The 22799-nt window shown below is 43.2% G+C and overlaps 1 protein-coding gene across 2 annotated transcripts in view; it reads left to right on the plus strand.

Annotated features, from left to right (window-relative positions):
* The window catches only part of PRPF6 (pre-mRNA processing factor 6), a 40773-nt gene extending 19695 nt beyond the window's left edge, over nt 1-21078 (plus strand). For both annotated transcript variants that reach the window (XM_072996711.2, XM_072996712.2), the window contains exons 12-21: nt 198-320; nt 752-873; nt 1960-2098; nt 5049-5168; nt 6489-6665; nt 8286-8419; nt 8523-8614; nt 13644-13758; nt 18439-18565; nt 19529-21078. In XM_072996711.2, the coding sequence (XP_072852812.2) occupies nt 198-320; nt 752-873; nt 1960-2098; nt 5049-5168; nt 6489-6665; nt 8286-8419; nt 8523-8614; nt 13644-13758; nt 18439-18565; nt 19529-19681 (1302 nt within the window). In that variant the 3' untranslated portion in view covers nt 19682-21078. The remainder of the gene's footprint in view (nt 1-197; nt 321-751; nt 874-1959; nt 2099-5048; nt 5169-6488; nt 6666-8285; nt 8420-8522; nt 8615-13643; nt 13759-18438; nt 18566-19528) is intronic.
* The last annotated feature ends 1721 nt before the right edge of the window (nt 21079-22799 follow it).

A 22799-nucleotide genomic window follows, 5' to 3' on the forward strand; every position in this document is an offset into this window, starting at 1 on the left:
GAGACTATAGTAATTTGTTATCATTGCAGTTATTAATGGGAAATGCCAAAGACCAAAGCAGCAACTTTTCATACCCTTTCTGATCTTTCAAAATGGTGTGTTTTGTCTACCTCTGAGCGTAGTCAACATCCCCTGACTGTCCTGAGAGTACTGAAAAATTCTCGCTTCAGCATGAATTTTAATGATTTTGCTTCTAGGATGCTGAGGAATGTGATAAAGCAGGAAGTGTGGCCACATGCCAGGCAGTCATGAGAGCTGTGATTGGCATTGGGATTGAAGAGGAGGACCGGAAGCACACTTGGATGGAAGATGCCGATAGTGTAAGTTCAGATCTTGAACAAGAAACTTTAAACTCAAGTTGGGGGGGTCAGCCTCAGCTCCATGATGTGGGGCATGGATGTGCCAGGATTGCTAATTAAGACATGAGTGTCACAATCTCTTTAACCCTAATAACCAGATGATACTACTTAGTTTAGGATAGTTACTGGTTTGATAATTATCAGCCCCAAGTTCTGTGCTCCGAATGATCATCCTGAATAAGAACGAAGACTCAACGCACACATGTGCACTCATGTTGTGGGATAACTGATCTTTTCAGCACTCCCAAATAATCTTGATTGTGGTCATAAAATGTGCCAGAGAAACTAATCTCCAAAATCACTCTATGGTGAAATATATGAGCATTGTCTTGCCTGGTTCTTTCTCACAAAAGCTCAGGTATTCTTATATCAATTTTCCTCCCCTTTCACAGTGTGTTGCTCACAATGCCCTGGAGTGTGCCCGAGCCATATACGCCTATGCCTTGCAAGTTTTTCCAAGCAAGAAGAGTGTCTGGTTGCGAGCAGCCTATTTTGAAAAGAATCACGGAACAAGGTATGACATTCTGTGTAGTATTTCCTCAGCTTCTGCTGCAAATTGGTTTAGGATGATATTACTCTCATGGTGAGGATGAGCCTTGTGGCGCAGTGGTTAAACCTTTGTACTGCAGCCAAAACTGTGCTCACAACCTGGGGTTCAATCCCAGGTAGCCGGCTCAAGGTTGACTCAGCCTTCTATCCTTCCAAGGTCGGTAAAATGAGTACCCAGCTTGCTTGGGGGGGGGGGATGTGTAGCCTGCATAACTTGTAAACTGCCCAGAGAGTGCTTGAAGCACTATGGGGCGATATATAAGCAGCACGCTTTGCTTTGCTTTGCTTTGCTTATGGTGTGTATGTTTCCTTGGTAGCTTGAGAGCAGCATCCTTTATCAGATAGTGGTTGGTTTTTCACAGCCCTGTTCTTTTAACTGTAAAGCTTCCCTTGTGGATTATGCTCAGTGACATGGGCCTGTAATGTGTTGACTTGTGCCATTTTTATAAAAGTTACTCCCTTCCATTGATTCAGTCCTTGATTGATTGAATTTTATGCACCCTGTCCTAAATGGTATCACCAATCAGATCTGTGGTGTGGGACCAGCTTCTTAAGGCATCTATTTAAAATTGATGGATGCTTTATAATGTTTTTTTTAAAATATACAGACAAGTTTAATGAAAAATTATAAGAATCTTTGAAGTATCTTTCCATCATTCTTTTGATAAGATTCTTGGGGTTTCGGACTATTTGGAAAGGACGTTTGTACTTTAATTCATTCTGTGTTAAACAGAAGGCTGAAAGGGGTGTATTGGTACCTCTGTGGCTCACATGTGCAGTACCTTGCAGGAGTTCAAGGTACTGTTGTTTAATTTTTGCCTTGGTACTTATTGATGAGCTACTTAAAAACCTGCTTTCTTTAAACTGATTGTGATGTTTCAGAGGTGAATAATGGAAAAGGCTGTGGTTCAGAACGTCCTACATCTCCGTGATGATATCACTAATCAAAGATGTTGGCTCTGTATTCTGTGGCAATAGCAATTCATACCATTGGCAGACAATTCAGAATCTTGGCCGTTGACATCACAGTTTCTCTTGTGGTTCCTTGCAGGGAATCCTTGGAGGCTCTCCTGCAGAGGGCTGTAGCTCACTGTCCCAAAGCTGAAGTACTCTGGCTGATGGGAGCCAAATCGAAGTGGCTAGCTGGAGATGTACCTGCTGCCAGGAGTATTTTGGCTTTGGCTTTCCAGGTGAGTGTGTTTCATTTGGCACTATTTGTTCTGTATCTGTCATCATGCAACCCAGACAGGATGCCGTAAGAGGAAAGCTCTTTTACTGGAAATCTTACCTTTTCCCCCTGGCAACATAATGCAGACAGAATTCATAAATGAAACTTCTAATCATCAAAATCCACAGTGTGCTGAATCCTGTGTTCTTGCCATTGTGTGTGTGTTTAGTCGTTTAGTCGTGTCCGACTCTTCGTGACCCCATGGACCAGAGCACGCCAGGCCCTCCTATCTTCTACTGCCTCCCGGAGTTGTGTCAAATTCATGTTGGTTGCTTCGCAGACACTGTCCAGCCATCTCATCCTCGGTCGTCCCCTTCTCCTCTTGCCATCACACTTTCCCAACATCAGGGTCTTTTCCAGGGAGTCTTCTCTTCTCATGAGATGGCCAAAGTACTGGAGCCTCAGCTTCAGGATCTGTCCTTCAAGTGAGCATTCAGGGTTGATTTCCTTTAGAACTGATAGGTTTGTTCTCCTTGCAGTCCAGGGGATTCTCAAGAGCCTCCTCCAGCACCACAATTCAAAGGCATCAATTCTTCGGCGGTCTGCTTTCTTTATGGTCCAGCTCTCACTTCCATACATCACGACAGGAAAAACCATAGCTTTGACTATTCGGACTTTTGTTGGCAAGGTGATGTCTCTGCTTTTCAAGATGCTGTCCAGATTTGTCATCGCTTTCCTCCCAAGAAGAAGGCGCCTTTTAATTTCAGGGCTGCTGTCTCCATCTGCAGTGATCATGGAGCCCAGGAAGATAAAATTTGACACTGCCTCCATATCTTCCCCTTCTATTTCCCAGGAGGTGATGGGACCAGTGGCCATGATCTTAGTTTTTTTGATGTTGAGTTTCAGACCGTTTTTTGCACTCTCCTCTTTCACTCTCATTACAAGGTTCTTTAATTCCTCCTCACTTTCTGCCATCAGAGTGGTATCATCTGCATATCGGAGGTTGTTGATATTTCTTCCGGCAATCTTAATTCCGGCTTGGGTTTCTTCCAGTCCAGCCTTCCGCATGGTGTATTCTGCATATAAGTTAAATAAGCTGGGGGACAATATACAGCCTTGCCGTACTCCTTTCCCAATTTTGAACCACTCAGTTGTTCCATGACCAGTTCTAACTGTTGCTTCCTGTCCCACATATAGGTTTCTCAGGAGACAGATAAAGTGGTCAGGCACTCCCATTTCTTTAAGAACTTGCCATAGTTTGCTGTGGTCCACACAGTCAAAGGCTTTCGCATAGTCAATGAAGCAGAAGTAGATATTTTTCTGGAACTCTCCGGCTTTCTCCATAATCCAGCGCAAGTTAGCAATTTGGTCTCGAGTTCCTCTGCCTCTTCGGAATCCAGCTTGTACTTCTGGGAGTTCTCGGTCCACATACTGCTGAAGCCTACCTTGTAGGATTTTGAGCATAACCTTGCTAGCGTGCGAAATGAGTGCAATTGTACGGTAGTTGGAGCATTCTTTGGCACTGCCTTTCTTTGGGATTGGGATGTAGACTGATTTTTTCCAATCCTCTGGCCACTGTTGAGTTTTCCAAACTTGCTGGCATATTGAATGTAGCACCTTAACAGCATCATCTTTCAAGATTTTAAATAGTTCAACTGGAATGCCATCACCTCCACTGGCCTTGTTGTTAGCCAGGCTTTCTAAGGCCCACTTGACTTCGCTCTCCAGGATGTCTGGCTCAAGGTCAGCAACTACATTGTCTGGGTTGTCCGGGATATCCACATCTTTCTGATATAATTCCTCTGTGTATTCTTGCCACCTCTTCTTGACGTCTTCTGCTTCTGTTAGGTCCCTCCCATTTTTGTCTTTTATCATGTTCATCTTTTGCCATTACAAAAATTTAATTCCTTGGTATTTTTTTTTCTTTTTTTAACCTTGATTTATTTTCAGAATGGAAGGATGACATTTTCCCTCTAAAAAGTTTTTCATGCTAAGCTAGAACCCTTCCCCTTGCCATTTGCTCTAATATTCTTAAATTTTTATTTTCAGCGTGTAGTTCTGTTTTTTTCCTGACTCTTCCCCCCACCCCCGATTCTAATGAACATGTTTGTTGATACAAGTAGTAGTTGAATTTTGTTTAAATTACTGTATCTCTTATAATTCTTCGTATGATCCATTGGATGAAATTTAGTTTAGAATAACTGGTGAGTTTTTTTTTTAAATCATTACTAAGGGAAGTAAAAATATCAGTTTCAGGAAGTTAGGACTGAGAATTGAGTCATTCAGATTTGTCACTCAACCTTTTAAAAAATGGCCCAGTTGCTAAAGGGAAGTGTCTGTTTGTAAGTTAAAGTGACTGAGCCAGCAGCAGCTTGGTTTAAGGATCCAGAGTCATAACCTTGACGGAAGCTGTAAGGGGGAGTCTCCTTGTTGCTTACACTCTCTTACGAAAGAAGTGGGCACCAGGCAGAATCTGTAGCGTTGTCTCCGTCGTTCCCATTAGGCTCAGCAAACTGGCAGGGCTGTTTTGGAGCTAAAGGAGCTACTGCTGTTTCCCTGCCACTTCCTGAGTCTCCTTAGAGAAGCTAGCCATAATCCCTTGTAAATATTTTAATTTTTAAAAAATGAAACTTGAAGTGTTTGTTCTCCCTTCTGATCTTGCTCTTGTGTATGTGCCAATTTTTATTTACATACTTTTTGCCCTTTTCTGCCCAGCAGCTAATCCATCCTCAGGTTTCCATGGCTAAGCTCCACTGAGAAAATTTAAAGTTGATTGCTAATTCCCTGACTGTGCTTAGAGCTGTGTTGTAAGGCATTTCTGGAGCTTAGTTAGTGAATGTGAAACAGAACTTGCAATGGAGTAGAGCAAGATTAGGATTGAGCCTGATGTCAGGGAATTAAAGAAGCCATTAAACATTCACCTGGATTTCCAGCATATCTTTCATGTACTTGTACATTTTTCTGTTTTTCAGGCCAACCCAAACAGTGAAGAGATTTGGCTGGCGGCTGTGAAGCTGGAATCTGAAAATAATGAATATGAACGAGCGAGGAGATTGTTGGCGAAGGCTCGTAGCAGTGCCCCAACCGCCAGAGTAAGCCACAAGGGTGCTCTTGCATTGAAATTGGTGGTGTTGAGCTTGTAAAAATGCCTTTATGGGGCCAAGCATTTGTCTTTATGCAGAGCCAGAAGTTGGGAGTTCAGTTCCCCACTGTGCTTTCTTGACAGAGGGTGGACTTTGTGATCCATCGGGTCCCTTCCAGTTCTGCAGTTCCTAAGATTAAGGAACTGCGGCACAGCTCAGTGGTCTGTCCACTTCTGATTACAACGACAAAGCCTCAGGCAGAGAGTCTTTCCCCATTTTGCACAATTAAGATCATTTGGCTGAAGGTGCGGAGGGTTAAAGCTGTGGCATTCTGCATGGGAGGCATGTTCTCTCTTGCCCAAGTATGGGAGTTCTCTAATTACAATTGGAGTCCTCATAAGAGTTTCCTCCTCTAGGTTCTGGAGGGAGAGATGGCTCTGTGTACGGCCTGCTGCCCAAAAGTCACGCAATGCAATGGTTCTGAACAGGCAGCAGTGGATGGAAAGCAGAGTTAGTCTTGGTGTTGTCATAACATAACAATTAACAATTTCATTAACAATTAATGTAACTTGCCTCTCCCTCAGTGCCAGTGTCTGACTGCAAGTATAATGTACCATCTCCTGCTGATGCATCTACTACAGAGTATTCATCCATAACCTTTTTTCCATGCTTATAGTCATCTTGGACACACTCCCTTTCTCCTGATTTCTCAGCCCACCTGTGTGTTGTAAATGACAAATCCATTAATAGAATGCTGGTAGACCTAGAAATGTGTGCTTTTGGAAAAAGTAAGGTTTTTTTGTTTTCATCGGTAGTGAAACTCAGGCTCTTTGATAAAATGATTGATGGGGATGTATGGTACCCAAAGCTAGTACTTGCTGAAATACGCTGGTGGGTCCTGGTGACCTGTGCTGGTCATTGGGTCATCAGGGGCCATAGGGGTGAGAGGAGCACATGGGACTGCAGTGATGATGAAGGCAGGCTCATGATAACTGCTGAAAACGTTGTTATTGATGTTATTTTATTCTAAATACTGCTGTTTCTGCCTTTCCCTAATTTTTCATTTCTCTTGGAAAGTGGATTATTTGAAAAGCGTTGCTGGAAATGCGGCTAAGCTAAATTCCGATGACATACTGGAAACATTCCTAACTTACCTGTCCCAAAATGGCTTTAGAGATATTTGAAACAAATTGCTTCACCTTTAAAATAAGTTTGATGAATCAAAAGCCAGTGCAAGATCAGTTGAAATAAACATTTTTCTAGTAGTGCGGCGACCCGGAGGCTGAAGTAGGAATGCACCTCCAACCCTCTCTCCCTCTGTCTTCACAGGTATTCATGAAATCTGTTAAACTTGAGTGGGTGCTTGGGAACATTGTTGCAGCCCAGGAACTTTGTGAGGAAGCACTGAGGCACTATGAAGATTTCCCCAAGCTGTGGATGATGAAAGGGCAGATTGAGGAGCAGGAAGGACTGATTGAAAGAGCCCGAGACGCCTATAACCAAGGGGTAAGGCTGGGACTTGTCTCCTGTCTCTGCTCCCCACCCTCTTGCTTGAGGAGGAGCGGGGCTGCCTCACAAACGTTTAAGACTTAGTATGTTTTCTCGAAGGTTTGCACGGCTGGGATCCAATGGTTGTGGGTTTTTTGGGCTGTTTGGCTGTGTTCTGAAGGTTTTTCTTAACGTTTCGCCAGTCTCTGTGACTGGCATCTTCCGAGGACAGGAGTTAGACCTCTGTGTTCTGGTGTAGTTTGTGGGATAGTTGAATACTTATAACTGTGGGATCAGCTTTTTGTCATTTTCAGAAGGTTGGGTGATTATGGTGATCAGGGTGTTTTTTGTTATGGATGTACTGTGATGGGGGGGAGATGATCTGTCACTGTGATGGGTGTCGTTAGCTGTTCTTTTGTGTGCATTGATGGGGGGAATGAAGATTATCTCCCCCCCTTATCACACCAATACACCCTGAACAGAAAACACCCTGATCTGTCACTGTGATTGATGGGTGTTGTTAGCTGGTCTTTTGTGTGTAGTGATCACTAGGGGGGGGGACAACACACAGATCATCTCCGCCTTATCATTATATGCCCATAACAAAAATACACTCTGATCACCATAATCACCCAATCTTCTGTAAAGGACGGAAAGCTGATCCCACAGCTATAAATACTCAACTATCCCACAGATTGCACCAGAACACAGACAGAGTTCTAACTCCTGTCCTCTGAAGTTGCCAGCCACAGAGACTGGCGAAGCATTAGGAAGATAAACTTTAAGAACATGGCCAAAAAGTCCGAAAATCCACAACAACCACTTAGTATTTTGCTTGTGTCCCAAAACTGGGATACAAGGTGGCTTACATTGTAGTTAAAACCAATAGTAGTATCCTTTATTATAGTATTAAAATGCAGCTGATATTAGAACAGAAAAGTATAAGAACATGCTTACAGTCCTTTACCCAAATAACCAAAGATTGTAATCATCATCATGGAACTGCAGAGCTAGATGGGACTCCATGAATCATTGAGCCCAGCCCCTGTCAAGGAGGCACAAGTGGGGAATCAAACTCCCAATCTCCAGCTCTGCAGCCAGAAACCTAAGCCCTTCAGTTATCCAGAAGCTCTATTAATCGCCAAGCCCTGTTTAGAGGGAAAAGAGACAAACATCTCTGCTACCCAGTGTGTGAAGCAACAGGAGAGCAGCCATTGTCAGTTTCCCCGGTCAGGCTCTTTCCAGCCACTGCATCAGCCTTGCAGATAAATGCTAGGAATTTACCAGATGTTTGAACGTCTTTTTTGGGGGGGGGGGGAAGGATAATATTCTTGTGCATTTTCTGTTATGCCCAAGCTTCAGCAGTTCTCTGCTACAAAATTAATGACTTGTTCTGGGAAAGTGACTAAGTTGCAGGGCTATTTTAAGTGCCTGATTGGTTCAGCCAGGATCTCTAAAAATGTGCTCAGCGTGTAGTAGACTAATGGGGAAAATTTATCAAAAGAAAAGCGGGTTCTTGTTTGCTCTTTTTCTTCTGTGGTGGCAAGGAAACCACTTTAATCTTCACACTGAAAGAGAAGGTTCCTGCATTCTGCCCAGTTCTCTTTCTAGCACAACTTTCTTCTTTTGCCCCAACAGCTGAAGAAATGCCCGGCTTCCATACCCCTTTGGCTTTTGTTGTCAAGGCTGGAAGAGAAGGTTGGCCAGCTCACCCGAGCCAGGGCCATCTTGGAGAAGTCTCGTCTAAAGAATCCAAAGAACCCAGACCTGTGGTGAGTACGAAATCCAACAGGGATTCTGTTTTATTTGGTGTGCTTCTGTAGGATTCTCTCGCTTTCACAACATCTTAATGCTGGGTCACCTTCCCTCCTACAGGTTGGAGTCTGTGCGATTAGAATACAGAGCTGGCCTGAAAAACATAGCCAATACGTTGATGGCAAAGGCGCTGCAGGAATGTCCCAATTCTGGTAATTGAGGAATCATTTTCCTTTTTCATGTAAATCATTGCTTTAACCAATTTAAAAACAAAATTCTTAAGAATCATGATACATTTTGGCCTTTCAACATTATGTTAATGAAGCTGGATATGTTTAATATTCCTAATGTAAGAGTTTGTCTAACTGTGTGTACCTGGATATACTATATACTGGTGCAGCAACCAGAACTGCACCGTTTTGTAAAATGCCATTATAATGTTGCCCGTTTTATTTTCAATCCCCGTTTTAATGATCCCTAGCATGGATTTGGCCTTCTTCACTCTTCAGAAGTAACCGCAGCATAGGTATATTTCTACACTTAGATTAATGCAAATTGGGACTGGAAGTGGAAAAGCTACACCTCTCAAACCTGAAAGTTTAAGGAGATGTCAGGCAGCAGAGGGTTAATAATCTGTTTGAGTTAAGAAATAAGGAACATTAGCTCTTCATTGTGCCTTAGTGCTGGGGTGGGCAACTTTGATTGTTCCAGGGATGTATGCAAAACCCAGAATGGATGGAGGGGACAGCAGAAGAATAAACTCAGATGGCTAGAAGCCCACTTCTGAGACTACAGCAACACTCTTGAAGGGCCCCTCAAACATGCTAAAACTGGCTGGAGTATGTGCATGAAAGGATTTGTGCTTGCCAAACACCTTGTGCAACAGCCAAGTATCATTCTGTTCCATCCTTTCACGGTAATGTTTGTTAGCCCCCTCTGTATTGTCTGTGGAGTTTTTATCCACAGTTGGGCAGAATGAAATTGGAAAGCGTATCCCATGCATCAGTGGTTCCCAATTGTTTTCAACCTGCAGCTCCTTTTCCTCCCTGATCCTGGGCATAGGATGTCCTTTTGTTGTGCATGGCTCATCTTCCTCCCCAGGTTCAGTTCCCAGTCCACTCACCTGGGCCATCAGTCTCAGGTGGGGGCGGGTGGGATCTCTCCTCCTCCTCCTCCTTTGCTACCTCAAGGCAGCCTCCAGGCCATGGCACCTGTCAAGGAGGCAGAGGCAGAAAGGGCTGCTTTTGCCCCTACCCATTCCCACCCCTGGCGGCTCGGCCCCTTCGCCTACTGCAGGAAGTAGGTGGAGGGGTGTGGAACAGGCCCAGGTCACCTCTTGCAAAGGCTTCAACCATGGTGTTGTGTGTGTGTGTGGGGGTGTCCACCTTCCTCCCACCAGCCCCACTTTCCATGGTCCACAGAGTTGCAGCTGGGCGGGTCAGAGACAGGCGGCTCCATGGGCTCCAGGAGACAGGCCAGCCCACCCACAAGCAAGCCGCCAGGGTGGTGCTGGCACCGGCAGGCAAGGCGAGAGCAAGGCAAGCCGAGGAGTTGGTCGGGATCGGAACTGCCATACACTGTGGAGAAGCTCGGATGGGGGGGGGGGGCAGAGACTTTGCTATGTGTTCCTTTCTCTTTCCCATGGTATCCCTCGGGAGGTTCAGCGCTGCACCCACTTTGTGAAAGACTGCCACACGTCATTATTCCTTTCAACTTTGAATTTGTTTGATCCTTTGTTTAACACTTTTGAAGTAAATTAGGACTTACCAAAATATAATATGGAACTTCCCTGTGTGTTTGGGGAAACTCAAAACACATAGGAATGCACGTGCAAATGTACATGTGCATTAGAAGGAAACAGACAGACTACAGGGCTGGATCATCTACCAAAATGTGGTAGATGAAATAGAGCTTGTCTGCTGGTGCTTTTAGTAGGTTTTGTTACGGAGGTGGAGGAAACATGGTAGCTGTTGCATGGATCCAAAGGATGTAAACGGCTCCTGGTGCTACAGGAGGCGGCCTTTGAAGGGAAATAGCCGCCTAGAGTGATCTTTTAGGCCAGATGGGCGGGGTATGTATAAATAAATAAATAAATAAATAAATAAATAAAAAAGAAGACCAGCTCTCCTTATTCTGTACAGCAATATCACTATGGAATACAATATCTAGGCATCTGTCCACTCATTGTATTTGATCTAGTCTCCTACCTTTTATGAAACCTTGTGCTAGGTAGAGTGAAGGTGCCTTTTTCTAACATAAGGCTTTCTGGTGGCAGCGGACAATTTTGGGCTCTCTCAGAGCAAATTTCTCTTCTGACAGGCATAAAAATAAATTTCTCATTTGTTGCCACATAGTTGAATGTAAAATTCATAGTAACAAAGGAGAAGTGTGTAAAGCCTTGAATGCTTTCCTGTGAACATCACATGTATATTTTTTGTTTGTGTACATTAAAATCCAGTAGGCAAATATATCGAAGTATACAAAACAGCTGGTATTTTTACCCAATGGAAATGATGTGCCTACAAAATAGTAGTAGACTATGAGAATTAATGTGGGGTGATGGGGAGAGAGTCCTTGTCTATAAGGCTTTTAACCAGTGGCTGTTGTTGTTGTTGCTGTCCACTGTGTCCCTACCCTCCACAGTGAGAAAGTAAAACTCCCCGGGAGATCAGTGGCATCGTTTGTACTTTTCTGGACTGGTGTCAAGCCCCTTGCTTCTCTTTTTGGTCTGCTAAGCTGCATCTCTGTGACAGGCCTCTACAGAGACACCTTTGTTCTGCTTTGAACGTCATCAGACCCGTTCCAGACAGCACATGTTTCGGTGTCTTGACAGATTTCTCTCTAGAAGGTTGTTTGGGGACTCATTTGCCTATCTTCAGAGAGGCATTGGGTGATGCTCTGTGCAGTTCTGTGTCTGCTGCAGTTAAAATACCAAATCTAATAGCTGTCACTGAATGTAAGGAGCAGTGTGGTTGCTGATTTCCTGTGTTTTTCTCTCCTTATTTATTAAATGAAGGGATTGGAAATGTTCAGGTCTGCCTAGCCCAGAGATGGGGAAAGTGTGGTTCATGGGATATATCAGCCTCCAAGAGCACCCTGTGGTGGAAAAAAGGAGCTATTTTTAAAAATGCAAAAGGCACTCTGAAAGATTTCACGAAGGCCACTCCCAGCCCCCCCCCTTTTTGGTAAAAAAATAAAAATAAAACTAGAAACAGTGATCCAGAGCTTCGTGTGGCCTGCAGAGGGGACTGTGGGCACAGATTTGGCCCCTGAGCTTGCCCACCTTTGATCTACACTGAGGGACTGAAAAATGGTTTTTAGCAATGAACAGCAAGATCCTTAATGCAGTGGTGCCTCCTGTGATGGGTCTTTGGGGGTTTGTTTGTTTATTGGTCCCCCCTCTATTTCCTATGGGGCGTTTTCTTGCTTTTTGGAGTTTTTTCTCATTTACAACAGGTCTTGGGGATTTTTTTTTTTGTTTCCCCTCGTTTCCGATGTGTTTGGGGGGGGTTGGTTGCTTTTTGGGTTTCCCCCAATTTCTGATGGGTCTTGGGGGGGTTTGGTTGCTTTTTGGGGGTTCCCCATTTCCAATGGGTCCTACATGCTTCCCTCGCTGTTTTCTTGGTTTTCTTTGCATTTCCAACCTCCCCCCTTTGTTCTCTTTGTAGTTCCAATCTGCTCTGTTTGTTTTCTGTGCATTTCCAATGGGCCTTGCATGCTTGATTGCTTCTCTCCCCCCCCCCCTTCCCGGCTGGAAGGGATTAATTGCGTTTCCAATGAGTCTTGCAGTGATTTTTTTTTTTTGGTGATTTTTTTTGGTGATTTTTTTCCTTCGGCCAAAACAGATTAATTGCATTTCAGTGCGTTCCAATGGGAAATGGTGCTTCGACTTTTTCGAGTTACGTCCATCTTCTGGAACGGATTATGGTCGTAAGTCGAGGCACCACAGTATAGTAATATAGTGTTTGAAATGAAATGAAAGGAAGAGACTCAAGGTATTGATATAGAGCATGTACATGGGACTGTATGCAGGATGAAGCGCCATTGCAAGGGTACTGAAAGTGCATCTGTTCAGGTCACATTTAGGGGTTTTGGGTACACTGTTTGGTCATTCCTCAAATGGCATTCACCACAAGCAGCCTCTTCCAGTCTGCAAAGCATCCTGCTGGGCAGTTGCTCATTCTATATTCTCCACTTCTCACAGATATCCTAAGGTGTATCTTTGCATAGAACATTTCTGGCAGAGCATGTGAGAAAGAGGGCAGGGTGCAACCACTCAGGTCACATTTTGGGATCTCTGTTCTTGGTTGTTTTGAAACATTGGACATTGTATATTTTCTGTTCCCTGAATTGCTGCTATGCATGTTGAATTCCCAACGGATGTTGGTATCTGGTGTCTCAATGTTTATTTTATGAATAGATCTTGAGTTTTTTTTTATCCTAGCTTTTCACTTTGAACATGGGGCACTCAAGACAAATAACTAGTAAACTGAAGTGAGTCTCCAAATAACAATTTCGAATTGAACAATAACATCAAAACAGCAGTAAACCCCAAACTGTTAGTCCAAAAAAATCAAAAAAGCCAAACAGAAGTAATTCCAAAGGTTTACTGAGACAATTGCTAAATTGAGCTGGAGATCAGTCAGGAGGGGAATTTAAATTATTACTCATGAGACCAGATGTTACCTCATTATGGGTGGCACAGGTAAACCTTTGACTGTGATCCTACCATCTGCATGCTGGAACTTAACAGGAAGGTGATCTCTCTTGCTGACCTGAGTTGATTGAGTAGGACCATATGGAAGGAGGTGGTCCTCTGAGGGGAAATGTTAGCACTTCCTCCACCTGATGTTTTAAGAAAGCACGTGGTGTCTGCTGGGCTCTGATGTCCGGAGGTGGAGCTGATGGTTGCAGGCTTCAGAGACATTATGCTGGCATGCCTTTGCCAGGAGCCGCATGACCCTTGGCTTCATTTTATGGTTGAAACCCTTACTGGGTGGCTCTGAACTGATACTGGTGCCAGTACAAAAAAACAGCTGATACCTTTTGCAAAATCTAGCCCTGCTTTAAAAAAGGTTTCTGGTGACAGATGAAAGCAAAACTAATGGGGGCTTTGAGGAAGGCTTCTTTTTATGGAAGCCTCTTTGTCTGGCTTTGAGGTAATAGTCGTGCCTGTCTGTGAGCAGTGATAACGTGACCGAAGCCTTCATTTGTTCTCACTTCTTCTCTTTTGGCTTTTAGGAATCCTGTGGTCAGAAGCAATCTTCTTAGAAGCCAGACCCCAAAGAAAGACCAAGAGTGTGGATGCGCTGAAGAAATGTGAGCATGATCCTCACGTCCTCCTGGCTGTAGCAAAGTGAGTAACAGTACTTGCTTGTTATCCAAAGGGAGGATGTGTAAATCCCACAAAGCAGGTCAGAATTTGGAAGTACAGCGGTAACTCAACTTACGAACTTAATCCGTATCGGAACGGCGTTCGTAAGTCAAAGCACCATTTCCCATAGGAATGCATTGAAAACCATTTAATCCATAACTGCTGTTTTGCGTTCGTATGCCGAGGTGCTGTTCGTAGGTAGAGGCATTAGTTCCCATAGGAACTAATGCAAAGCCAGTTAATTCATACTCTACCACTAGGGGGTGAATTTTTTAAATTATTTTTTCTTCTTTTCACCTAAGATGAACTTAGGTCAAAAAAAAGGGGGGGGGGAGGAAAGGTTTCTTTTCTCTTTTTTCGTTCGTAAGTCAAGGCTCCGTTCACAAGTTGAAGCAACTTTTTGTGGCTGGAGCTGTTCGTAACTCAAATCGTTCGCAAGTCGAGGTACCACTGTAACACATTATGCATAACAGTGCTACCAATCACATCCTACTTTCGGGTTTAATGATGGGATTAGAATGGTTAGGTTTTGCATTTTGATATTAATGCAGCAGTGTTATCTCTGTGTGTAATAAATCTTTGCTCATTAATATGACTTTCTATATTGTTTGAAATAATTTTTGTCAATGTTTGAATTTTAAATGGGTTTTTAAAGGCCATTTGAAAGTGTCATGCTAGTAATACATCAGCAACACAACTTATAATATTTTAATTTTTGAGCACCAAGGAAAATCAGTTTTTTAAAAGGACATTCATTAACAGGTTCCTTTCTGAAAACAGTGTTCCAGGCTCTGATAGAAGTGGCAAAGTCTAGTACATTGTTCAGAATTCTGAGCTATTCTGATTTTTATCTAAGGGACATCAGGTGTCAGACCTTCAGTGCTTCTTCCTTGTTAACCTTCTCAGCGAAAAAAACTTTTTTAAAATCATGTTCATCACCCTGTAAAATGTACATAGTGGAGCAAGTCTGCTTGTCAGCCTGGTTTTCTGTTAAATGATGACAAATTGAAATGGATGGCTTTTGACTGAGCCTGCCTTCCTGCTGTTCAGAAATTGGCCCTTGTAAGATAATGTGGCAGCTGTTTCATTGAGGAACTAATCTGAGAATTAATGAGCAAATTTCAGGATCTGTGGAGAGCAGCATAAATTGTGAAAGCTCAGAATTATGCATGTAAGTTCTGGCTCTCAATCCTTCAGTCTCCTACTACCACTCTGCACTGAGGCCTTGGCTGGCTGCTCTCAGAGTGCATTTTCATTTTTAACAATTTTTCTCTTTTGGGAGGATGGAAACACGTTGTTTTTTAAAAATACATTTTATTAGTTTTTCACTATATCTGCATTTGATTTGTACTTATCAAACATCGTGTTACATGATTTGCTTACAATTATTTGTTTTTTACATCTCAGTGTCTTCCCAGTTGTCCCCCCCCCCAAATTCCAGACATGTTTCAAACATTCAAACCATGTACGTATTTTAATATATAATACTGGCTACTATCATAATATTACTTTCATAATGTACAATATTCTCAATATCTTCTAATAACATATTTAATAAAAGTAAATCCAGATCCATGCCCCAATCTTATATATAGTTTAATTTACCTAAAAAAAGCCTACCATATTACATCTTTATCCTGGTTAGTGCTCCCTTATTTCAATTTAATTCTTTTTAATATAAAGGATATGCTCCTTTACAATTCCCGAAGTTAGATATATACATGCTTTTCAACATTAAGGGCCCCCTTCTTATTTTTCCTTTTTTCATCTTTCTAAGTAATTCCCTCTCTTATTTCTCTTTTTTCACTTTTTGTTTCTGTCTCTCTAAGCATTCTGCCGTCTTTTGTGCCCTCTGAAACCATTTTGTGCATCTGATTTATCTCCATTAGATCTTTATGCACTTGGTCTATCTTCAATAGATCTTCCAGGCTTTTAAAAATTAATTCTACTGATTTTCTCGCCTTGTTTTCCCTTAATACTCTCCTCGGATACAAGATTAAAGTTGTTTCTCTTAGGTTTTCTGCATTAATTTCCTCCAGCTCCTCTTTTGATTGGCATACATCATCCGGCACACTCTCATTTTCTTTTTTTGTTATTCCCTGTCTCTTGTTGACTATAATTCTTCTTCAGCTGTTCCTTGAATAATTTTGCCTCTTGGTAGTGGGATGTCACTATTTCTAGGATTGTTTGAAGGGTAGATTTTGTTTCATCCCCAAATTTATTTATTTTATTTATTTATTTATTTAATTTATATGCGGCCCACACTACCCAAAGGTCTCTGGGCGGCTTACAGCATTGTCCTTGTTGTGCCATTATGTTCCAGCTGCCCAAGAGCTTAAGCCAAGATTCGAAACCCCCAAGTATCACAGTCCAGTTCGATGATTCTAGCTGTGGTCTGATTGATCCCTGGCAAATTGATGCCAGCCAAACAGATATTCCAAATCTCCAGAGTCAATTCAAAGAGTCCACTTTAGCCAAATAGACCTAAACCAAAATTTAAACCCCCAAAATTGTTGTTGTTGTTTAGTCATTTAGTCGTTTCTGACTCTTCATGACCCCATGGACCAGAGCACGCCAGGCCCTCCTGTCTTCCACTGCCTCCCAGAGTTGGGTTAAATTCATGTTACCAAGGCAGAATTCAATGGTTGTATCTGTGGCCTGATGGCCTAATTCCCACAGATTTACTCCAGCTAGTCAAACACAAACACTTCCAGCTCCAGGGGCAGTTTCAGAGGATCTACTTTGGTCAAATAGGCCTGAACCGAGGATCAAAACCCCCAGATTTCACAGTCCAATTCAGTGTTTGTACCCATGTCCTGGTAGTCTAGTTCCTGAAACTCTGCATCGGCCAAAACTGAAATTCCAAGTCCCTGGAAATGGTTCTAAAAAAGTTCACTTTGGCCCAATATACTGATTCCCAAAGTACAGTTAAGAAAAATCCACTTTAGGGTTAATTTGTCTATGTTCCAGCCAGTCATAAAAAAAAATCATAAAGAAATAAAAAACAGGTTTCCAAGCTTTAAACAGCTGTAGAGTGCTCAAGATCACTATTCTGGGCATTCTGCCAAAAGACTTTATGTAGCCATAATATAAGTCCAGACTTGCTGCTTAACTGATAATAGCTTATGAGAAAAGTTTCTTAAGATTTATAACACCAAATTAATACCGCTTCTTAAAATATATTTTAAATGTATTTAAATGAGTAGTTAATGTTCCATTAATCTTTAAATTATTTTCTTTGCATCAACTATCCCTCTTTCCAGATTTTTTGCCGCTCTATAAATGATGAGATGATAGGAGATTCTTTTTTCTGTATACAGTGGTGCCTTGCTAGACGATGATAATCCGTTCCACTGAAATCGCTGTTTAGCGAAATCATTGTCTAGCAAAAAGCATTTCCCCATTGGAATGCATTGAAACCTGTTTAATGCATTCCAATGGGGAAGAATTGTCATTGTCTAGCGAAGATCGGCCATAGGAAAGCTGCTTTGCGAACCGCCGATCAGCTGTTTAAATCGCTGTCTTGCGAAGCTTAGGTCCCAAAAACACCTGTTTTGCGAGTGCGGAGGGAGCTGTCAAAATCATTGTCTAGCAAAAATCGGTTTGCAAAGCAGGGACCAAACATTGTCCAGCGAAATTCCCCCATAGGAACCACTGTTTTGTGAATCGCTATAGCGATCGCAAAAAGTCAATGTCTAGCGAAAAAACTGTCATGCAGGGTAACTGTCTAGCGAGGTACCACTGTATAGGAATTGTCTTCTCCAGGGATAATCATAAGCAGTTAGTTGTAAAAATATATATCACTCGATAATAACATTGATGTTAAATAGCTGATCGTTGCTTCTCTTTTTGCCGGCTGCCGACGACTTGCAAGCAAGCTTCCTAGCTGCTTGTTTCTGCCCATTGGCTGATTGGGGAGTTTCCTGGATCAAACGGTGATGACCGCCGTTCCCCCCCCCCCCCATGATCAACAGGCTTCCCCCCTCCACAGTTCACCACCTCTTCGGGGTGGTTTCGACACCCTAGGGTATCCCAAACAGGTCAGAATTCAGCCCAGTGGACAGAGCTCCGTCGTCCTGCTACTGTCGCGGCGTCAAGCTGGTCTCGGAATCACGTTGGTTTTAAAGCTCAGTATTGCACCTAGCCGGCTGAACATCATTTCTAGGCTTCTCCCGTTCATTTTTGTGGGACGTGTAGGAGCTGATCCTTTCATGCAGTGCTCAGAGTTGGTTAGAAAAGCAAAGTAAGGCAAACGAGCCCATTCCTAAGAATTGCACCTGTTGGCATCGGGTTGGATCAGAGCTGCGTGTCCACGGGATTCCTTAAAACATGTGTTATGGTGGATGCCGTATGTTAAATGGGTGCTGTGCATAATTAACCAAGTCTGTGTTGCTAGAAAAGGCTTGCTACTTTTCCTAGAACAGCTTGGAAAAGCTGTTCTAGGAAAAAGAAGCTGTTCTGTGGAAAGAGAAAGGATACTTTAGCTTTTGTGCTTGATATCCTTACAAGGCAAAACAGGCTTTCACGGGGGATCCTGAAAGTTGTCCTCTTTGTGTTGTTTAAGAACCAGTTCTTTTGTGCCGAAACTCTGCTAGAGGTGTTAGAAACGGTGCTGCTGGTCTCCTTTGCTCAACTTGTCCCTCTTAACTCTCCATTCCCCAGGTTGTTTTGGAGTGAACGTAAAATAACCAAAGCTCGCGAGTGGTTCCACCGGACAGTGAAGATCGACTCTGACCTGGGTGACGCCTGGGCTTTCTTCTACAAATTTGAGCTTCAGCATGGCACAGAGGTGATTTTAAGGGGGAGAGATGCAAACTTACTGGGATCCACTGGGGTGACTTCACTAGTCTGAGAAGGTTCGGTGATGGATGGCCAGGGCCAGGTGGCTTTCCTTTTCCTTCTTTTGCACTAAATGCTGAGACTGAGGTGCATTTTGGGTTGGTTGTAGTATCTGCTTCTTAGGGAACATTCACAGAGCACTTCAGGCATCCCATTGGCGGAGGGATGGTTTGTTTCCCACACAAGGAAGATAAGGCTCTACATTCATAGTTTCAAAAACAACAACACGTAAACAGTGCAAGACTAAAGGCTAGCTAACTAAACATAGTCCCCCTGTGCTGGCAAGCTGTTCCTCCTAAAGAAACAGGCCTCCCCTCCCTGGAGCTCATTTGAAGCTTCCAAGAGCTCGTTCTGTGACCCCTGAGGAGCAGTTCTGGAGTGTTGCACCCTTTGCCCATCCTTCCGAAGGAGTTCATGGGAATATCCTTCCATTCAACTTCCCGACCTTAAGCAGAAGCAGAGCAAACGTTATTTCTGAAAGCCTGAGGGCCTGAGTTGTTTTCTGATTTGGAACTGTCAAGCGCTGAACCCTTGACTATTGCTGTAGCCCCTCCCAAAGCGCTCTGGTGCAGAGGAGTAGTAGAATCCCAGGGAAGGAAATGGCCAAATAGAAACTGAGTTTTTCCATTGGTCTAGCACTGTAAATCAGCTCAGCGCATGGAAGCATGAGATTATTAGGAAGAGGGCGAACTGTCCCACTGCCTCAGGGTCTTAGGTGCACCCACAGGATGGAGCAATCAGCGGAGATCAGGAAAGAGAGCACACTTGGGTTTAAGCAACCAGGACCTCCCCTTCAGGACCGAGCTCCATATATACGCTTGTTTGCTATTGCACTGCCTGCATGCATCCTTCAGGACATTTCTGATGCAAAAGATTAAGGTAACTCCAGAGCCATATTCTCTTTCCTGTATAGGAGCAGCAAGAAGAGGTGAGGAAGCGTTGTGAAAATGCAGAGCCACGCCATGGAGAGCTGTGGTGTGAGGTCTCCAAGGACATCAGCAATTGGCAGAGGAAGATTGGTGAGATCCTGGTGCTGGTGGCAGCCAAGATAAAGAACACCTTCTAGACCCCAAGCTCTGCTCATCTTTGGCAACGTGACGGGACCCAGAGTCTTTCCTTGGCACACATGTGAGCTTTGTCTCCTCTTACAAGGAGCTCAGAGGAAGAAGAGACTGAGAGGGAAAAAGGAATGAGATTTTATGGTTGCATTTAGAAGGTGGGGGAATTAAGCCTTCCCCTGACACCTCTGTGTATTGTACCAGTAAGACCAGTGAAAGTGAGTGCTTAAATCTACCAGCAGGCTTCTGGAGTGCTAAGAACAGGATCATTGGCGCGTTAACTAGTAGGCATTTATTACTATTATTATTTTGATGCCTGAGCTTTTTTACCCAGATTGTCTGAAAACCACCTGACAGCTAGGTTGTCCTTTTAGGTCTTTCATTTGTCTAATATTCAATTTGTCTCCTTGATGTCTTCACCAAATATGCCTCCCAGACATGAGTTTTTGGTGATCCTATCTAATACAATCAGTCTGTTTTTTAACACAGTGAAATATGGAGTGATTTAAAATCAATTTTTGATTGGGTTCTAAATCAATCCTTAGGTACCTCCAGTTTCTCAAGAGAACACCGAATGCATCTCTGGGGCCTGCCATAAAGCTCGATTTCCTGATGGAGAGTTAAGTTTAGATTTTCAGTGTAGTATGACAGTGTAGGACCTTGAAAAATTGCAGGCGTTTAAGGACCCAAGTAACATAAGAGCAGAGAATCTGGATAACAGCCATAGGTGTAAATGTTAACTTGGGATGTGCTTGAATTCCGAACTTTCTATTTATTGTAGTAAGACAGAACGTCAGACACCTCAGTGAAGTTCCTTTGCCTTGACCTTTGGTGAAAGTAAAAACAAGATTCATTTGTAATAGTTGATTTTAAAATGTGTTTATTGCATTGGGAGAGAAATGTCACATCACAAAATACTGAAGAACAGTCAAACATTTAGAGAGAGTGTGTTTAGCATATGAACATGTGGCAACAAGACTGGGATAGCAACAGGGAAACCCTTTTCCACACCAGACAGACAGATGAGCTTCTTGGTGGCAGGTTTGTGGGTGAGTAGAGTTTGTTGGGTTCTGTGCACAGTCCACCAGGAAAGTTTTCATTGAAGCCCTGTTGGGATGGATGGGGGTGATGCAAAAGTGTATATATCTGCATTGTGTATAGATTTTTTTAAAAGCATTCCCAGCTTGATCCTTCACTTAACGCCCTCTAGCTTCAAAACTTTCGTGTTTCTAGCTGGGATAATCTAAAATCCCCCCCCACCTCCGGCCAGCTAATTCAGAATTTCCTTGTGTCTGATGGTATATCCATGTATTTTGCATGGTTTTTTAAAAAAACATTCTGTTAAAGAAAGATGGTTGTACATAGTGTGAAGCTGTAAAATACAGTATTTTGTTCTTTGTGATAATTTTATGGCTCATCTCTCTTCTGCATGTCCTGAATCTTATTTGGAAAATTATTGTGCTTGCTTGGCTTTACCAGAAAATATAGGTGAGAAGGGTGTGTGTGTCTTATTTACCACAGTGAATCCCTAAAGCAAGAAGAGGAGATGGGGCATTGAGAGATGCAGGATACTGGGAGTAGATAGTATGTGATCCATTGGCTGCATACAATCCTGGACCTTCCCCACATGGGTGCCTCCACCCACCCCAGGTTAGGTGATATGAAACTGTTATCATCCTTAACCAGAATGGCCTCGGTAGAATGGGAGTTATTAAAAAAACATACTGGATTATAATGTGGGTGCAGTAAACCAGGACTTGTTACGGCTGAGATTCGTACAGTATCTGTTTTTGAATCTAACTTCTTCCCCCCCCCCCCCCCCAAATGTACTATGTAGGTAGGGGCACACAGGAAAATCTCTGAAGGCATCTTTGAAATATTCTAGAGCTTAAAGCTGTAGCATTTCAGGTGATTAGATCTAGCCCGATTCAGCATGCCTGCCTGCCTGTTGGGAACACACCGTGTGCCTGGCTGCTCCGTTTTTAACATTCTCAATAGTCGTAATACTGTTTGCAGTTTTTCTCAAGCAAACCAGACCAGTGCCATCCTTGTTTCTTCGCTCTCAATATTCCAAACAGTACGCTTTGTTTCAAACAAATGGTGTAATGCTAAACGTCTGAATCCGTGCCCCACCTTGAGCCAAGAAGCGGGCTCTCCTACCCCCCCCCTCCGGTAATAAGCCACGTTTATAGCGTCTCGGGGCCCCTCACCCCAAATTGGTGTAGTGCCAACTCTGTTGCAGTGCAGTCGTCTTGTGAATGGTTCCTAAAAGATTCTGCAATGGAGACAACTCGCCTTGGGTGAACTCTCAAGGGTATGAGCAGTCTCTGGCAATGGCCGTTTTCCGCGGCGGCTTGTGGACCACACACACAGAATTCTCTGGCCCCCTCTGGTGGTTGAAAGGGGTAGACACCCCATCTGCATCTGAATCAAAGTGATCTTGGTCCCTTTGTGTACTTACTGATAAACTGTAAATCTTTGTCTTCAGTTGGTAAGCGAAGGGTTTGGCTTCCAGCATTCTTTTCAGCCTAAAAATCTCCAGAAGCTGTTGGAGTCAAATCACAGGCAGTGAATGGACCTAACACTTGCCAGTAGTCTGAAGGCCAACATGTAGGTCCAGCCGCTACTGGCTAGTGTGTCTTCAGACGCATAGGGATGTGAACATTTGTGCCAGTCAGTTGGACATCTTCCACACCCTAACGCATTTTCCTTGAGCTCAATTATCACAAATCGTAGCCTTTTATTTTCTACATTTTTAAGTTGCACACTTCCATCCAGAAATATACAAATACCCATCAATATCCACAGAAACCTGCGAACACCTTCATACACCTTCACATCAGTTTGGGCTGGGTTGGTTCTGGTTTGTTTGGTCAGTATTTGGATACCAGTTGGACTGGACCGGATCAACAGTTTTCATTCTTGAACTGTAAGTGTTATAATGAAACAGATACTCTTGGTAAGTGAACCCCCCTCAAAAAAAAAACCAGTTGAGTTAATATCAATTAAATATTTGTTAAATCGACAGATTTATTGCCTGAGCTCTCTATTTCTGTCACTCTGCTCCTCCTTAGCTATTCTTCATGACTGGCATGGTCTGTGGGGCATACCTTCGTAATAAAACCA

This window comes from Pogona vitticeps, chromosome 4 (assembly GCF_051106095.1).
Source record: "Pogona vitticeps strain Pit_001003342236 chromosome 4, PviZW2.1, whole genome shotgun sequence".
NCBI lineage: Eukaryota > Metazoa > Chordata > Lepidosauria > Squamata > Agamidae > Pogona > Pogona vitticeps.